This window comes from Narcine bancroftii, chromosome 4 (genome assembly GCF_036971445.1).
Source record: "Narcine bancroftii isolate sNarBan1 chromosome 4, sNarBan1.hap1, whole genome shotgun sequence".
NCBI lineage: Eukaryota > Metazoa > Chordata > Chondrichthyes > Torpediniformes > Narcinidae > Narcine > Narcine bancroftii.
This window is the reverse complement of record NC_091472.1, coordinates 126854076-126873399: the sequence shown is the minus strand read 5'-3', so window position 1 is coordinate 126873399 and position 19324 is coordinate 126854076. Positions and strand designations below refer to the sequence as shown.

Sequence of the window (19324 nt, the reverse complement as noted above, 5' to 3'; positions counted from 1 at the left end):
ACGTAATCCTGCACTTAACAGATCTGGTTAATTCCCGTACTAAATTACAGACTATTAAAAGCTTATGGCAAAGCTTCAGGATACAAGGTAAACTGAGAAAAAATGAAATTATCCCACTAACAAACTTTGATTACATTGAGTATCAGCGAACAAGCCCATTCAAGTGGCCTCGAGTGGCATTAAATACCTTGGAATAATGGCAGATAATGATCTTCAGAATTTATACAAACTTAACTACTTCCTGTTACTTAGTAAAATTGAAGAAGATTTGAGTAGGTGGGTGAATTTGCCCATCACTCTAATTGGCAGAGTCAACTGTGTGAAGATGAAAACATTGCCAAGACTGCAGTATTTTTTTCCAATCTTTGCCCGTTCTACTACCTGAAGCATGTTAGGCAATTTATATGGAACTGTAAAGTACCCAGAGAATCCATGGAAAAGTTAACATAGGATTATAGATTAGGAGGCATCCAGTTACCCAGTTTTAAAAAATACCCTCATGGGTACAAATTGGATTGCACTCTCTAAAAGAAAGTGTGTACAGTGATTTTATTTATAAATGCAATTCCAGAATTATAGCCAACAGGACAGACAACCCCATTTTAAAACACTTGGTAAGAATATGGTGTGAGACCTGTGGAGGCTCTGGACTGAAAAGGGGATTGTTACCGGAAACATCTTCAGACAAAATGAACTTCTACCCATGACTTTGAACAGCAAAATTCTGGAAGCCTGGTATCATAATAGGATATAATGTCTGGAAGATTGCTAAGAAAAAGGGATTTTCACATCATTTGAACAGTTGAAGGAATATGACTTTCCCAACAAGACCTTCTTTTGTTATCTCAATTAAGATCCTTCCTTAAGGCCAGCTTGGGCCCTGAAATGACTTTACCAGGACTCACTGAAGTGGAGAAACTACTTCATGGAGGAAGGGTATATAAATTTATTTCTAGAATGTACTTTTTATTGATGAATGAGAGCCCAAAGCCAGGTTTGCATAAATCTAGAGTGAGATGGGAGTCAGATTTAGACACAACAATTGATGAACAACTCTGGTTAGATCTACGTCAGTGAAGTTTGTTGGCTACTATCAATGCCAGATATAGACTGGTTTACTATAATTTTCTCCATCAGCTGTACCTCACCCCACAATATAAACCTGAGTTATTAGAGATGTATTTTAGGTATTGGTTTCGAGGTTGGTTCTTCTTAAATTCCACCTGGCTCTGTACAAAGGTGAAACCCTTCTGTTATGTCTTTTGTGACATCCTAACATCACAGGAGTCACCTTCCCAGTCGACCCAGAGCTTCATCTTCAAGGGAACTTTACAAGTGTTGGTAGATAGTTAACTCATTTCCAAATTAAATTCAGAAAGTGTCTTGTGTGTGGCCAGTAAATATATAGCAGTAACATGGAAACCTGACTCCCTCATTGATAGGTGGTCTTCAGAAATGAACAGTTGCATCCCTCTTCACTATAGTCTTAGGAAGGGATGGCACATCTTCTTAAAAATCTGGCAGCCTTATTTAGAACATATAGGTACCTCAATGGTGCCAATATAGAGTTATGATCGCTACTGACTTGTCAGTAAAGATTATAACATTGTGGTACTATCATATCTCTATGTTTTACTCAACACACTGACGATGGGATTTTTCTTTGGTTTTTTTTCTCTTTCATTAGACTTGCAGAGAGGGGGTGGAGAGATGAGATTTCTTTTTTAATTCAGATTTGTTTTTTCTTCTTTTTGGGTTTTTTTTTCCTCTTTTTTCATATATTGTTATTAATTATATCTTTTTTTTTAGAGATAGTTCACACCCTAAACTGATCAAAATTTTTTTTTTATGATATATTTTTATTCTGTAATATTATTGTTTAATATCTCTGTATTAATTCATTACTTACTATGTATTTTTTTATATCTCTTTGAACTGTATGTGTTTATAAATTATAATAATAATAAAAAGATTGAAAAAGAAAGAAAGAGATTTCTTGACGTTGTGTATTTTGTATGGTTTGTTGATTGTTAAATATACTTTAAAAGATAAATAAAATATTATCCAAAAAAAACTGAGCCAGAAAAGGAATTATTAAAGTGATGAATGTAGTCTCTTTAGTGGTGCAAACTGTTAGATATGATGGGTCCAGGCAAAACTGTCCAATTCAGCAGAAAACATAACAAAGGATGATAATATGGAAAGTTTTGGGATACTGGAGCAAATTTATCTGAAGCTCATTTATTGTCCTAGAGTGAGCTATATTTTAGTGTTTTGCTGGTTCTGTACATCTAAAGAGAGAAATGTGCCTCTTTTAAACTGTCAATGTTCTTAATTTCATGACCTCTAACATGAAAGCCTTCCATTTGTTGTGGGCATACGCTGATTGTTGTATGCAAACAAAAGATACAAAATATAAAACACTTCCCCTAAAACACTCAAGATTCAAAAAACTAAAAGGTATTTTATATGCTTTACTGATTTATAAATGGTTTTGTTCCCTCTTCCTTATATGAATAATTATGACCATAAGTACACAAGACCACTGTGGTGTCACTGGGAGTTATTGTCACCCAGCATGGTAACTTGTGGTGTCAAACATCGCCACCCCCACCCCCCCAAAGGACCTCCTCCAGTACTAAGATTCTGTATGGTCTGGTAATGTTTTTTGTTGACAGTCTGTTCATGTCCTAATGCTTTTTGTACTAAACGTTACTCATAAAACACAATTCCCAAAATCACTGAATGTAATGGCAATAGTAGTGAGATAAAGAACTAGCAAAATTTAAATTACACCTTTAAATTACATTATACTACTTCATTCTCAAAAAAAAGTTATTGATATAGGTTTACAAATACTCATTACCATAACATTGTCGTTAAAACACCAGAAATTTGACAAAAGCAGCGACTATAAAAAAAACACGAGCAGCAATGAAAACAACAGCGCATGCAGATGAAACCATGTGATTTGAGGCGTCATTGTAATTGGGTAATAATGACAGCTCTGACTAGAGCACATTAGAAGGTTCAAAAAATAAATTAACAGAGTTTTAGCCTTGTAGGTAAAATTGATACATGTAAGGTGGGCTTACAAAAAATGTTTTTTGTTATAGTAACAAGGATATTTTTATAGAAAATATTAAGTTTCTGCTGAAACACTGCACCAAATTTTTTTATAGACAGTCATTTTGATGTCACCCCCTCTGATGGGGTCACCCAGTGCAGTTCGCACCCCTCCTAGTGACGCCAGTGCAAGACCGTAAGACATAGGAGCAGAAATAGGCTAATCTAACTTGGTGGGACAATGGGCAGACACGAGTACGGGAGTGTGACACAGAACTGAAATGGTTGGCTACTGGAAGGTCTCGGTTTACTGTTGAAGACGGAGTGAAGGTGATCAGCGAAGTGATCTCCCAATTTGCGCAGTCTCTCTGATGTAGAGAAGGCCACAAAAGGAGCAACAAATGCAGTAAATCAATCCTGCAGATACACAAGTGAAGTGTGGCTTCGTATGAAAGTCCTGTTTTTGGCCCCAGACCGAGGTGAGGGGGGAGGTGTAGGTGCAAGTATGGCACCTCCTGCAACCACTGGAGAGGGTGCCGGGTGGGGGGGGTGGTGAAATTGGTGGGAGGGAATGAGTGCATGAGGAAGTCACGGAGGGAGCTGTCCCTACAGAAGGCAGAGGGGGGAGGAAAGGAGACGTCGTGTCTGGTGGTGAAGATTGTGTTGTAAGGGCCAGAAATTCCAGAGTTGTGTTGGATGTGGATGCTGGTGGAGTGGTAAGTAAAAAAAAAAACTTCACAGGTTCAGGGCTGTGTGCCCATGGCTGTGATCAGTGGAGAAGAGGATGTAGGATTTGACAGTTGTTAAACATTGGTTATTAATCAAAAATAAGCATTTCTAAAATTTTAAGTTATCCAAATAAAAATATGCAGCAACTTATTTAAATTATTGAATTTTCTTCCTACCAATTAACAACCACATGGAGAAAACATGGAAGATAGAAACCACATTTATTCTCAAACAATAACCATTCAAAGCAAAAGACATGAATCTAGATTCACTGATCTGCATTATAGTCACTCAACTTGCAGACTTGAGTGATTTTTTTTTCTTCCATTTTGCAATAATGAAGTTTCTTCACACTATCCTCCCCATTTATAATCTAATTTTTTTTAATGTTTAGAATTTTGTAATTTAAAAAAAATTTAGACATACCACATGGCAACAGACTCTTTCTGCCCACGAGCCCGTCCCGGCGCCAATTACACCCAATTGCCCTACAAACCTGGTACATTTGAAGGGTGGGAGAAAACCAGATCCCATGGGGAAATCTCATGCAGACAGCATGGGATTCGAACCCTGGTCCCAATCGCTGGCGCTGTAACAGTGCAGCTCTAACCGCTACGCGAACCATGATGACTCAATCTAGAGGATCGACATGCAAAAACTACCACAGGTTTCCACCAGTGTCACTTTGAGTTGGTTTATTGGAGAGCAAGACTAAGGCCACCATTGACTTCCTTGCAGACAAGTGACATCACCTTTGTCTGCAATCAAAATGTCAATTATTTGTCCAAAACAGGTTTAAAATAGCACAGGTAATTCAATGTTAAAAAGCTTCAAGTTTTTAATTGGGTAAACACTTCCTGTTCTTAACGTTTCTATGGAAGAGGAATAGAGAATTTGAAATTCAAAATGCTTTGGTCCAATGTAGCCAAGATTACCAAAACACTCAGAATTTAAATTGTGGGCAGACTTCTGTGGGACTAGTTTTTAATTTAATGAGGAGAGAATGGAAAGGTTGAACATAGCAATGACAATGAAAAGATCAATGAGTGCAAAGTACACAATCAGCAGGAACCCAGCTTCCTGGCAATGAAACATGATGGGCATAATGGGCCTTGTCGGGAAATTGAAGTAACACTTTTAAGTTGTGGGTTGTTGAGAAACCAGGTCAAAATCTGAGCTATTGAACACAAATGTGTTATTGGGATGCAAGTCCCAGTTGTGGCATCACAAAGTCAGTTCTGACCTAATGTTGCTGAGCCCAAAGTAAAATGGGGCAATGTCACCAAATTTGTCTATAAGGGTGACATGCATGAGCCGGATGGATCATGGGAAATATGACAACAGTATGACTTACGATCATGTGAAAAAAGATGCGTATTCACTACCTGTCTCTTTGTCCGATTAGCACTGATGTGAATGATCAAGCGATTAACAGATTTGATCGGGTAGACTATCTCTGTCTCAACAAAAGAAACTGAGGAGAAATCTTTAGGTTAGAATTGGAAAAATATAGCAGCAACCCCTTTGAGAAAATACAACAAAGGCAAAAATAAAAGCAATTCTGCCAGTGAGTGAAAACCAGATCATGTTGCTTTATTTAAAATGCTCAACACAGAACAACAGCAAGATTTCTGAATGAGTAATCTTTGCTTTGGGCAGGAATCCAATTTTCCCTTTTGAGTAATCAACCCAAACACATCACATTCATAAAAGGACATATTGAAGAAGCAAACAAAAGCTGGGAAATATTAACATGCAGAAGGATACACATTTCCAATCAATTTAAAATATGTACCTACAAACTGATCACTTAATATATTTGGTATGAATTTTAAATAATTCAGGCATCATTTGCCTTGATGCAATGGGATATTGTGAAGAATTTCAGTTTGGCAACACATGATGCTGATGTTTGCTTTGTGGGGAAGCAGACATAGATGCATTGGATATTTATTTAACTGGATAGGGAAGTTTTACAAAAGAAAGGAGCCAATAATTGCTTTAAAATGATCCAAATATAGTTCATTGCATCATCCATTTCTTGGCTTCAGAGATTTGAACACCAAATCTAATTTGGTGCTTTCACCAAACTATCCAATCTTGGATTTACCTGGTATTCAAACCTCAAATCACTATACAGATTATTTAGGCATTTTCCAACAGTTGATTATGGATGTTGTGTGAAAATTACTTTAAAAAGGTTCTAAAACAGTGACTACACTTCACTGGGAACAGAGCCTTAGTTCCAAGTTCTGTCACAGGAACAAGTTACCATGGGGCAAAGAAAAAAGAAGGTGAGATTGTGAGAGATATATGGAGATTGTTTCTATACTTGCTGTGCTCTCCTTAGATTTGGATGGGATGAGCTAAATTTCATTCATCAGGAATAAAAAAAAAATCACTTTTTTGAGTTTAAAACCAGGTCCTATCCCACCAACTGGTTCACGAAGGTGCTGGTGGAAGGTCACCAGTCCACCACAGCTGTATGATGAAAAATTTCAGCTTGCTTGTTGGAGTACAGCTCCAATAAGACTAATATTGCCTGACTGACTGGTACTCCTCCATTACCAATATACCTCAGCTAATGTGTGCATCATCTAGAAAATGCAGTACTGGTACTGATCAAGCTTACTTCAACAGTATTTCCCAAACCCAGGACAGTTATCACTGAGAAAGATAAAAGCAGAAAGAGTACATGTTTTTCAAGCCCCATCACAACCTGAATTTTAAATGTCTTGCCTTTCCTTCATCATCACTGGGTGATGATGTGCATTCTGTCAGGAGTGGAGGGGAGAAACAGCAGCACTACATGTTGAATCAGTGTACCACCCCCGTGGAATGAATGATCCAGAAGACTATTTGATGGTACTGCTCCAAGATTATAAGCAACTTGTGCACTTGTGATAATTTACTACTCATATTTATAGACAGTCTCTTCCTCCGAAGCAGATCAAAGAGTCTTCTTTCTAAGAGAGCTGAATGTGCTACTCATTGTGTGTGTTTAACAGCCACAAGGTGGTAAGCTTCCATGTTGCTGGGTCCTTGGGATCAGGAGCAGGTGCAGAATAGCCTGCTTAGAGACTAGAAAACAAAAGCTTTCTCAAGTGAAAATGAAACCCAAGCTGCACCAACTAAAGCTTTCAATGTATCTGTGCATTGCACCTATGTATTGACAGTAAACTCCCATTCTTTGCAGTTGCTGCCTGGACATGACTGATGTTAATGTGAATGGAACAGGATTCCATTCTGCGAAAGGGTAATGGCATCTCACAATTAAATCTGACAGTGCTATATGATGATGTTGTCTGTCTATAAAATTGGGTAACGTTCATCTCACTGCTGAAATTATTTGGAGATCTTGAGAAAAGGAATGGGTATCTGTTTGGAGCACAGATCTGCAGTGCTTAAGGCCTGGCTCAGTAATGCAAGCCACAAAGACAGAAGCCGTTGTTCCATCGGAGTTGGGGGTTGAGATTCCTACAAGTTTGTTCAGACAATCATTCTCAGGATTCCAAAGATTGGAATCATGATTCAACCTTTCTAGATGGAGTCGCCGAAATGGCAACAGAGCAGACATCACTCAGGAATACGAAGGAGAGATAGGGACAGCACATTCAGAACTTGGACTGAGAGCCAAGAAATGCCCTCAGTTCTCAACCTCTCCCACCACTGCTGCTATCCCACTTCTTAAAGAAACCCAACACTTGAATCCTCGGAAGTTTTAAAAGGTTTCCTAGTCAGAAAATTACTGTTGAAGTGCAGCCATGGTTTGGCAGATAAACACAAATCAGCAAACTCCAACAGCTCTTTATTGTGGGTAGTGAAAGAAAAAAAAAATTAATTGTGCCAGCAAACCTGGGTTTGAATCTGGTAAAGAGTTAGTACATTCTTCCCATGCCTGCGTGGACTTCCTGCAGGCATTCCAGTTTCCTCCCACCATTGAAAACATACCGAGGCTGTAGATTAATTGGGCAGCGTGGGCTGATAGGGGCTGTTAATTAACTACAATGCTACCAGAAATGCTGATTGTAGAAATCTGCTGTGTATTGTAATGCTCTCGAGGTGGTTGTAGTCTTGATCTTCTGCATAGTCATAATATGTCCCTGAAGTCCATCAAGCAACATTATTAAAATCAGATACTGCATGTTCACTGGCACTTCCTGTGATGAGTCTGGTTAAGGTGGAGAGGAATCACATTGGAGCTGCCTCTGTCTTGTGATACACAAGTTGAGCGTCACAACTCAAATGATCTGAAGGAAGAGAGCCCCTAACTGATGACTCTCTTCAAATGATACAGTGAACATGGAACTCCGAACTTATTCTGTGAACCAACTCCACTCACATAACCTGGGATTTAACAAGTGTTCACTGAAGCCATATATGACCATCTCCAAATAAGAATAAGGAAAGACTTGCACCATTAGATGGCCTTTTGTGTTGCTTTAAGGATCACTCAAAATGCTAGTCAGGGTAAAACCCATAATAGATTACACTGGCCATTCCACCACTGATGGGAAGCATGCATCCAGGTAGAGTTTGGGAATGAGGGGAAGGAAGTGGACAAGATTCCGCAGAGAGAGAAAAAAATAACAGTCCAAAAGGTAGTTACAGAGATGCAGTTCTTAAAAAAAAAAATCAAACTTAAAAAAAGAACAGATGTCGTGCTGTTGATCCTGCTGAATTCAGTCACTGGCAGACAAATGAAAAAAACCAGCAATGTTGGTTGCTAGAGAGGTGTTTAGCATACAGACTAAAATTAGAGGCCACAAACAGCTTTTTCCCCCTGCATCACCGGCATTTAATCTAAAACTGTAAACCAACACTGATCATAATAGTCCAGGAGTTGAATCAAAAAGGATAGTCAAATACAGAAGATATTTTGCCCTCTGCATCAACCAGCTGAAGAAAACCTCCCACCAAGAGAAGGTGCCAAATGACTTAAAATTGAACTCAAGAACAGAAGAAATTTATAGCAGGAACACAAAAATCTATGATCTTGCACAGAATTATGAAATAGTTTACTCCAATAATCTCTTGCTCAACAAGGCAACCACAGGATATATCATTGCTGATCCATGGCTTGAGAGTAGGTGTCGAGCCAAAGTTGTCAACTGTCAGAATGAGTTTTTCCCCTTGGAAGCGCAGGGACCATCTATTTAGTTATTTATTTAATTTTGAAAACAGTAACATTCCTTCAGGAGCCACACAAAAATCTCACTGGAAACCAGCGGCCAAGCTCACCCCAAAAACCTCCCACCATCATGAAGCTTGCTATGCCATTCATTTTTTAGAGTATTATTCTTTGAGTGGTAGGTTTTCCGTAAGGCTACTTCCTTCAGCTGCTCTTAGTCTTTCATCTCGAAGATTATGGAGTTTCCAACACAATAGCATCTGGTGTTTTCCGAGAGGCAGATCTTATCTCCCCTGGTCATTTCCATCTTACCAGTCCTGGTAGAGATGCTCAGCATTTCTTCACAGGAACTAATCATGATAGACTTCAGGGCAGTCAAGATGGGTGTCCATTGGTCTTATTGGGTGTGGGTCATCATGCTGTCAGATAAAAACTCTCTATAATAGGATCTAAAACGTTTAACAGAGGTAACATTTCTGCAAATTAGGTGAGGGCCAATCCAACAATCAGTGTGTGCGTGATGTGGACATATTGCCATTTTGCACTCAGATGAAAATGTAGTTGAACTGTATCAGTGCCTGAATAGGAACAGCACTACAGGCTCAGGTCTCTATAAACATAGAGGCTGTGCTCCAGGAATTTTGCCAAAGGAGGACACCAATGTATTCAGCCATCACTCCTTGAAAGAAGATTGTGGTTTTGCTGATCCTGGCACTGAGATTGTCCCAAGGCACCAATCTCTTTCCCTCTTATGGAAACAGGCCAAGATACCTCCCCCCACCCTGCCCCTTCCCTCCCCAATCCACTCTCCACCCCCTAAGCTGGGCATATTCAGGGATCTGAATGTGTGCACAGATGACTGTAGGCTCAGGGCAAGAGTGAGCCACAGGGTTGTCTGACAATCCCACAGGAAATGCTGCCAAGGTGCCAAATCTTGATAGCAAAGCTACTTTTCTTTTCCAATTTGCTCTGTCAGAGCACATACTGCTTTGTTATTTGGAATGGCCTGTGACTCACTCAGGGCAGAAAGTCATTAGACCCTATTACATTGTCACTTCAAGGGAGGAATATTGTAGGTCAATTACTGAACATAATAGTGACACCTTGTTCCTGCGCCAAGGAGGTCAAAGATGATTGAAGTGACACACAAAAGTCTGTAGTAAAAATACACTAAAGTGCCGGAGGCACTTGGTCAGCCTTTTCAGTGTCTATAGGAGTCAAAGATATATTGCGGACGTTTCGGTCCTGAGCCATTTTTCAAGGAATAAGCAGAATAAGCCAGAACCAGGAAATCTCAGATAGTCTCAGAATTCAAACAATGGGGAAGGAACCCAGACAAAGAATTTCTCATGTTTGTGCAAAAGGAGACAGGAATGAAGAAACAGAGAAAGGGAAAGGTGACTGGAGAAGGGTGGGGCTTAACAAAATCCAGAGGAGTCGATATTAATGCCATTCGGTTGGAGGGTGCCCAGTCACAAGGTGAGTATTGTTCCTCCAATTTGCAGGTGGCTTCAGTCTGAGACCATGGACAGACACATCTGCAAGGGAATGGGATAGAGAATTGAAAAGAATGCCCACTGGGAGATCCACGCCATTGCGCGAACAGAGCTGAGATGATCAACAAAGTGATCTCCTAGTCTGCGCCAAGTCTCTCTGATGTGGGAGACCACAAAGGAGCACTGGATGCAGTAGATGATCCCTGCTGATTCACAGGCGAAACATTGCTTCAGTTCACAACAATACCACCCTTGTCTGTGGGTTTGAAGGTGAGGTTTGGACTGGTGCAGAGAGAGTGGAGAGCCAGGCATTCAGAGGGAGTGAGAGTGGAATGAGTGAGGGGAGTAGTGAAGTGAACATGGCCGCAGTTGGAAATATAAAAGGTCCAGACCAGACAAAAGACTGGAACAAGGTGTCCAGGAGGGTGAAAGTTTAAAGCAGAAGGAGTGATCTGCAATTGATGGGGGGGGGGGGGGGGGAAAGAGTTATGGCTGTGGAAGTAGGCACGGAGACAGACGACAGAAGAAGTCATCATGATGTGCACGGAACTCAATAAGGAGTATGAAAGTGAGGCTTTTATGGAGGACAGAGAATTCAGTCTCCGAGAGGGGAAGGTAGGAGTTATGGGGAGGTTCATTGGAGTGAAGGGTGTCAGGGAGGATAGGAAGATGGGGTGAATCAGGAGGTGGAGATTATAGGAAAGTTGAGAAAGTCAGGAGAGAGGGAGAGAGAGAGAGAGAGAGAGAGAGAGAGTGTCAGAGTCCCGTGTGCTCACAGAGCTAGGGTGGGAGTTCTCAATGGAGGCTCGGTCCTGTAGGTCACAGGGGCAAGGTGGAAACCCGCATTCAAACCTCAGTCCTGTAGGCTGCCGGGTTCAGGATGAAAGTTCACGTCAGAGGCTCAATCCTGTAGGTTGCCTGGGCCGAGACAGAGACCTACATGTGAAGCCCAGTCCTGTGGGCCGGCAAGTTCAGGGAGGAAGTTCATGACAGAGATTTGATCCTGTAGGTCACCGAGGCCAGGCGGAGACTTGGGTAAGGAGCTCGGTCCTGTAAACCACCAGGGCCAGTGGAGACGTGCGCGTGAGTTCCCCGAGGCGGCAGTCTCCAGGGACGTGAGCTTCCGATCCTTGATGGATGTCAGGTGTATGTAGAATCGGTGGTTAAATGTGTGGATCTGGCAGAGGACAAAGTGAGGGAGAGGTCTGTAGCAGATCATGGCGAATGAGGAACGGAGCTGTAGTAGCAAGAGAATGAGGGTCCGCCGGAACCTGCCATTGAGCAGAGAGTAGTCCTTAGGATATGGTGGGAGAAGCAAAAAGAGCAGGAGTCAATGCAGTGCATGTAACTGAGATCCAGAGGAGGCCATACTGGAAGGCTTCTTTAGCAAATACAAGTTGACCATTTCCTTCTTGGTTAAAAATGTCAAAACACCAATGATAGCTTTAGTGGTTCAAGGGTGTCGCTGCATAAGCAAATTATTGAAATTATTCATGTTGTCATGAATAATGGGGAGCAATTGGTCAAATGTCAGCTGGCTGAGCAGTTGGACTCACTCTGTCTGTGAAGACATTTGTTATATTTTATGTTGAAGGGGGTTTTAAAACATTAAACAGTAAGTTTAGAGAGAATTATGCATAACTCTATAAATAACAGACTAGGATGGTTTGGTAACAAGACATGTAGTATTCTGGTAACAAGACATGTAGTCTTCTAGTCACAGAGGTCCAAATTAGATGATGTAATGCACTGTAATAATAAACATTTACAAACCTTTCAGAAGAGGGCAGATTTCAGCCAAGGCACGGACAGGTCCTAAGCTTGTATACTGTCCGATGATGAATTCCATAAGAAGCAGTGGAATTCCGCACAGCAAGACCATGATGAGATATGGGATGAGGAAAGCACCTGCCCGACACAAAAAGAGTCAGAATAAGTGATAAAGAATGTGAGATATCTGTGTTAAACAGAAACATACTGTATTTTAAAAAAGGAAATAAAGTCACAGCTGATCTGGCTATGGCTTCAGTTCTACATTCCTGGCAGTTCTCCACAACACTGGTCTTGCCTATAGATGGGAAAAAAAAGCCAATTTCTGCTTGAATACATTCAGTGACTCTGCCTTCAGCTCCCTGGGGGATGAAATTCCAAAGATTCATGATTCTCACGTAAGAAATTCCTCTGTTTACTGAATCAATAACCCCCCCAACCCCCCACCATTCCAGATAGTGTCACATAGGAGGGAAAATGGCTCAGCCTCGAAACTGTAAACATTTCCACCTGATAGCAATCACATATTTGATATTCGACTTGTGTATGCCAGCATTCTGCTTGACTCACTTCCTATTTAGGGTGATCCTCAAAATAGCTCTGTTAAGGAATGGGGAGCTTGAAAGAAATCATCTCAAGCTCTCACATCAGCTCCATTGTTCTGTTTGATAACTGGCTTAAACTGAAAATCACGTAACTGACAAGCTGGTGTTCTGTTCCATTTCCATATGCTTCCATTTCCATGCCAACTACACAAATAATCAAAATGTTTCACCACCAGAATGTCACCTAATATGGCCTCACTTTAATTTAATTCAAGCATTTATCTTTGGACTCAGTTATTCGAATGCTGGAATAACGTTGAGGTCATCCTCAAGTTGGGTCCCAATTCTGCTGTTGCATTTTAAACTCCACTCACCCCAATCACTAAACAGGAGGTTGAGAAATGAAATGATGCAGGAAACGTTTCAAAACTTCGGATTATTGTGCTGGGTAAGAACATCAAATCACAACAAGAATAAATACTGAATGTTCAGTATTTTTTTAAAGATTTTATCACAGGAATAAAAAGAAAAATTACATTTAAAGAAAGGATATAAAATAAAATAATATAATTACAATACAACATTAATAATCTAACTTAATTCAACCTAACCCCCCCTACATATACAAGAACTAAAAAAATCTATATAAAAAAAACCCACCCTTCCCCTCCCCAAAATAAAGAGTGAGGAATTAGTAAAATTAACAATATTATGTATTAAAAAAAACACACACAAAGAAAAAGAAAAATATGACAAATAAAAATAATTAAACATTTTTTATCAGATCTAAAATATCACATCTAAGAACATACTTAAATCAAACTTAATTGCATATACTTAACAAATGGAGTCCACTTCAACTTATAAAAAGACATCTTATCTTGAATTGAAAAAGATATCCTTTCCATAATTAAACAAGACCTCATCTCTAAATACCACCTATCCAAAATTAGTATATTTCTATCTTTCCAAGTAGACGCCATACATTTCTTGGCCACTGCTAAAGCTAAATAGATAAAAGAAATCTGATAATCATTTAATCCCAAATCAATTAATGATTGCATATTCCCTAATAAAAATATATCAGGATCTAACATAACACAAATATTATATAATCTATTAAATATAGATTGAATACCTTTCCAAAACTGTTGCAATCGGTCACAGGACCAGACAGTATGTAAAAAAGTACTAGCTGCCTGATCACAACGAAAACAAGTTTGATTTACTAAGACCAAATTTTTAAAATTTTTCTGGTGTTAAATATAGTTGATGTATAAAATTATAATTAATCATCGCTAATCTAGCATTAATCAATTTCCGAATACTGTTTTGACAAATTTCCATCCAAGCTTCTTCAGCTATTGTAAAACCTAAATCTTTTTCCCATTTCAACGTATCTTTATCCCAATCTTTCTTACTTTCATTTTCTTGTAAAATACAATACAAATCAGATATATACCCCTTTTCTGGTATTGAAAGTACATATTTCTCAAAACTAGTTTCGGGCAATAAAGTCATTTGCCGACCACATATCTCTTTTACAAATGATCTTAACTGATAGTACACAAATACAGAATTTCCACTAATACCAAGAACAAAAATGTCCTTCAAAAAAAACAATCAGATAAGTTTTTTATTCCTTTCCTTTCCCATTGTTTCAAAGTGATATTGGAGACCGTAAAAGGAACAAGTTGATTATTATATAATGGCAATCGCCCAAACCATTTATTTTTAAGCCCCATTTTATCAAGTTTACTCGTCCATAGATTCAATAAATGTTTCAATATTGGCACATCATAAGTTCGTAACAAATTTTTATTCCATCGAAACAAAAATTCATGTGGAGATTTTTCTAAAATAACTGCCAATTCTATCTTTCCCCAACTGGGCGGATCCTCCATATTCATTAATGCACTAAGAAATTTAAATTGAGCTGCCTCATAATAATATTGAAAATTAGGTAATCTCAAACCTCCAAATTGAAAGTCCCACATCAACATTTTCATTGCTACCCTCGGAAATTTTCCCTTCCATAAAAATTCTCTAACTGCTTTATATAAATCCTTAAAAAAACTTTAAAAAAAAAAGGAATTGATTGAAATAAATATTGCATCCGAGGAAAAATATTCATTTTTATAGTATTAATCCTCCCCAATAAACCTAAAGGTTAAGTCCTTCAACCTAATCAAATCGAGTTTAATCTTTTTTATTAAAGGAAGGTAATTAATTGAATATAGATCTTGATATTCTGTATTGACATTAATTCCCAAATATTTAATTTGTTTTGTCCACTTCAATTTCGTAATATTTTTATAAATCGAATAATCATCTTTACAAATTGACAAAATTTCACTTTTAGCCCAATTTACCTTATAACCAGATAATTGACCATAATTTTCTAAAGATTCTTGAATTAATGGTAAAGAAATATCAGGGTCTACCAGGTATAATAAAACAACATCTGCAAATAAATTAATCTTATATTCCTCATTCAAAACTCTCATACCCTTAACATTTTCATTTTGACGTATTAACTGTGCCAAAGGTTCAATAACTATAGCAAATAAAGCAGGTGACAATGGTCATCCTTGTCTAGTAGACCTTGTTAAATCAAAAGATTCTAAAATCTGTCCATTAGTAGCAACTCTAGCCTTCGGACTATTATATAAAGCCTTTATCAATCCAATAAACGAAGAACCAAAACAAAATTTCTCAAGTACTTTAAATAGAAACTTCCATTCCACTCTATCAAAAGCCTTTTCTGCATCTAATGAGACCACTATTGCATAATTCATTTGAGATTTAAATTTATTTATCAAAATAATTAGTCACAAAATATTATCAGACGCATATCTGTTTTTTATAAATCCTGTTTGATCTTTATGTATTATTTTAGGTAAATACCATAACTTTAGCTACAATTTTATAATCTACATTTAACAACGATATTGGTCGATAAGAAGAAACCTAAAAAGGATCTTTATCTTTTTTTGGTATAACCGTAATTATTGCATTAGAACAAGATTCAGGTAATTGAAAAGTTTTATAAATTTGCTGTATTACATTCTTATAAATAGAAGATATATCAACATAAAAAGTTTTATAAAATTCTATAGAGAACCCACCTTCACCAGGTGCCTTTCCATTTGGCATATCTCTTATAGCCATTTCAATTTCATTCTCTGTAAAAGATTTATCCAACTCTTGTCTATCTTCTTGATTCAACTGTGGCAAATTAATATTTTTCAAAAAAGAATCTATTGCATCTTCACTTACATCTTTACACTCAGATGTATATAATTTTTCATAAAAATTACAAAATTCCTCATTAATTTCTTTTTGTCTAAAAGAAATACCCGATTTTTTTCTAATTGCTGGTATAATCCTAGATAATTGTTCTTTTTTTAACTGCCATGATAAAACTTTATGAGCTTTCTCACCCCATTCATAAAACTTATGTTTAGTTCGATTCATTAAACATTCAAATCGATATGTTTGTAATTCATTATACTTTAATTTTAAATTAGTTAACTGATTCTTTTGCATTTCAGTAGCATTTTTTTGAAATTCTTTTTCACTAACAGTTATCTTTTTCTCTAAATCTTCAATCTCTCTAATTCTCTCTTTCTTTACTTTAGATGCGTAGCTAATATTTTGACCTCGTAAAAAAGCTTTCATTGCGTCCCATAAAACAAAATGACGAGAAACAGAGTTAACATTATGACTAATAAAATCCTCAATTTGTTTTTTTAAATAACTAATAAATTCTGGTTTTTGTAATAACATAATTTTAAATCTCCATCTTGGGGTTCTCTGAACATCTTGTGAAATCTGATTTTCTAATAATAATAATGAATGATCTGAAACCAACCTTGCCTTATAATCCACAGATATAACCTTATCCTGCAAATGTGTTGAAATTAAGAAATAATCAATTCTTGAAAAGGAATTATGACGTGAAGAATAAAAAGAAAAATCTTTCTCTGTAGGATTAAGTCTTCACCAAATATCAACTAAATTCAAATCTTTCATCATATTAGTCACTTGTACTGCCATCTTAGATTTATTAATTACTCTTGGATACTTGTCCAATAAAGGCTCCAATACCACATTTAAATCTCCCCCAATCATCACATTGGAATTTGTTTGTCCAAGTAATAAAGACACATCTACAATAAAAGCTGTATCTTCAACATTTGGAGCATAAACATCAAGCAAAGTCCAAGCCTCATTAAGAATTGTACAATTCAGTTTTAATAATCTTCCTTCATTTTTCTCTTCATTCTGTAACTGAAATGGTAAATTCTTATGCACCAGAATTGCCACTCCTTTCACCTTTGAATTAAATGAAAAATAGAAAACTTGTCCAACCCATTCACGTTTAAGTTTCAAATGTTCCTTATCTGTTAAATGAGTTTCCTGAAAAAAAGCCACATCAACTTTTAATTTTTTTTAAGTAAGCAAGTACTTTCTTACGCTTAATAGGATTATTTAAACCCTGAACATTAAGAGTGGCAAACTTAAGTTTAGACATTACTTACAATAACACAAAGAAAAAGAGAAGGAGAAAAAAAAAGAGAAAAAAAAGAAAAACACCCCCTTCCCTTATCCCCTCCTAAAACTACAAAAAAGAAAAAAAAATTAAAAGATAATATAAAAAAAACCACTCCTTAATCCAAAAATTAATTAACAAAAAACAGATAGGAGGTTGCAACCACCTCCTCCTGTCTCAACCGCTCAATGCGGTAACTCCCACAAAATATTGGGTGTGAGATAACTCACACGTAGCTGATGACTTCTGGAAATTGATGCCCACTCAGCTCCCTCTCCCAACTCCCGTTTCACATTAAACTATCATCATTATCTGAAATCGTCTCAGAGAAAAAAAAATTTTTTTTTTTAATATAAATCAACTTTGTCACTCCGACCACCATTGCTTCCATTTCTTCTTGGAATTCGGTTCCCATCTTGCATCTCTACTCTCCTTGGAGACCGTGGTGGACTACGTCTTTTCTGAAATTGCGTAAGTGGCAATAATTGAGCAAAGTTCATGGCTTCCTTAGGATTATCAAAAAATTTTGGTTGATAGCCATCTTGAAAAATCTTTAATACTGCAGGGTATCTAAATGTTGCTTTATATCCTTTTTTCCGCAACACTTCTTTCACAGGATTAAATTCACATCGTTGAGACATAACTTCTTGACTCAAATCCGGATTAAAAAAAAACACGATTGTTCTGAACCATCAAGGGAGATCTTCTTTGTTGTGCATTTCTTATAGCCACATGCAAAATTGTCTCTCTATCATAGTAATTTAAACAATGAACCAAAACAGGTCTTGGATTTTGACCTGAAAAAGGCTTTCTTCTCAAAGCTCTATGGGCACGTTCCAATATTAAGCCTTCTGGAAACTTATCTTGTCCTAACACTTGTGGAATCCATTCAGTGAAGAATTTTCTTTGATCTGATCCTTCCATATCTTCTGGCAAACCAACAATTTTTATATTATTCCATCTAGATTGATTCTCCAAATAATCAACCTTTTTCGCCAAATTTTTATTCTGAATTTGTAAAGTTTCAATTGTTTTATTTACATCTTGTATTTGGTCTCGTACCTCGACTATGCCTTGGTCACAACCATCAAGTCTTTCACTCATTTCAAGCTTAAAAGCTCCATAATCAACCATCTGTTGAGTATTAATGTCCACCAAAGTATTAAGCTTTGTATTAACCTGAACTAAAGCCTTACCTATTTCTTTTATTGTAGAGGATAATTTAGATTCAAGATTCTTAATAAACATATCTACTGGAATAGATTCAGGCACAGTAGGATCCTGCTGTTTCTGTATATATGGTTTAACTGCTTTTCTTATAGTATGACTGCGTGTGGAAACCCCTGCTACAACCTCCTCAGCAGTATCTGGAGGCTGATGGCCAAGGTTATCCTTAACCCATATTATATCAAATGCCTTCATTACATCGATGTCTGTTGAAGTCTTCATTACTGGAGGTGCATTTCGCAGCGCCACCGCTACATCAATCGGTAAGCGTCTTTTCAGAGTCGGGTCTTCAGCTGGCAGCGTCCCAGCTGTTCTAGCTGTCAAAGATTCACTGACAGTGCTCACAGCGATCGTTGATTCACGCGCACGCGCCTGGCCAGCCCTTTGTTCCAAGGGCTGCCGGGCGCCATCTTTAAAGAGCCCTGCTGATAAAGAGCGGAGCTCCATTGCCGAATCTTGTACCTCTCTTCCCGGCTCCATTCCACGCTGAGACCTGGCTCCTTGTAAACAGGTAGGCTCAGATAACCTCGGGAAATGCAGTTTCTTAACGATCTGTTGCCGTTTTTTTTTGCTTCTTTTCAGCAGTTGTACCATTAGAAACTAATTCAACACCTCTAACTATTTCTAAACTTTTAAAAAGTTTTAACGGGCACTTATAGACAAAACAATAACAAAGAGTCAGGAGAGGACTGGAAGGCACGTCTGCTCCTTACGCCATCTTGCCACGCCCCCCTGAATGTTCAGTATGATTCAACTCTTGTGGTGTATTGAAGCTCTTACTCAGCATATTACACCAGAAGTCTTG

At 37.8% G+C, this 19324-nt stretch overlaps 1 protein-coding gene across 2 annotated transcripts in view; it reads right to left on the bottom strand.

Annotated features, from left to right (window-relative positions):
* LOC138761125 (sodium- and chloride-dependent GABA transporter ine-like) overlaps positions 1–19324 on the bottom strand; it is a 103296-nt gene that overhangs the window by 63251 nt on the left and 20721 nt on the right. For both annotated transcript variants that reach the window (XM_069932769.1, XM_069932768.1), the window contains exon 2: positions 12196–12330. In XM_069932769.1, the coding sequence (XP_069788870.1) occupies positions 12196–12304 (109 nt within the window). In that variant the 5' untranslated portion in view covers positions 12305–12330. The remainder of the gene's footprint in view (positions 1–12195; positions 12331–19324) is intronic.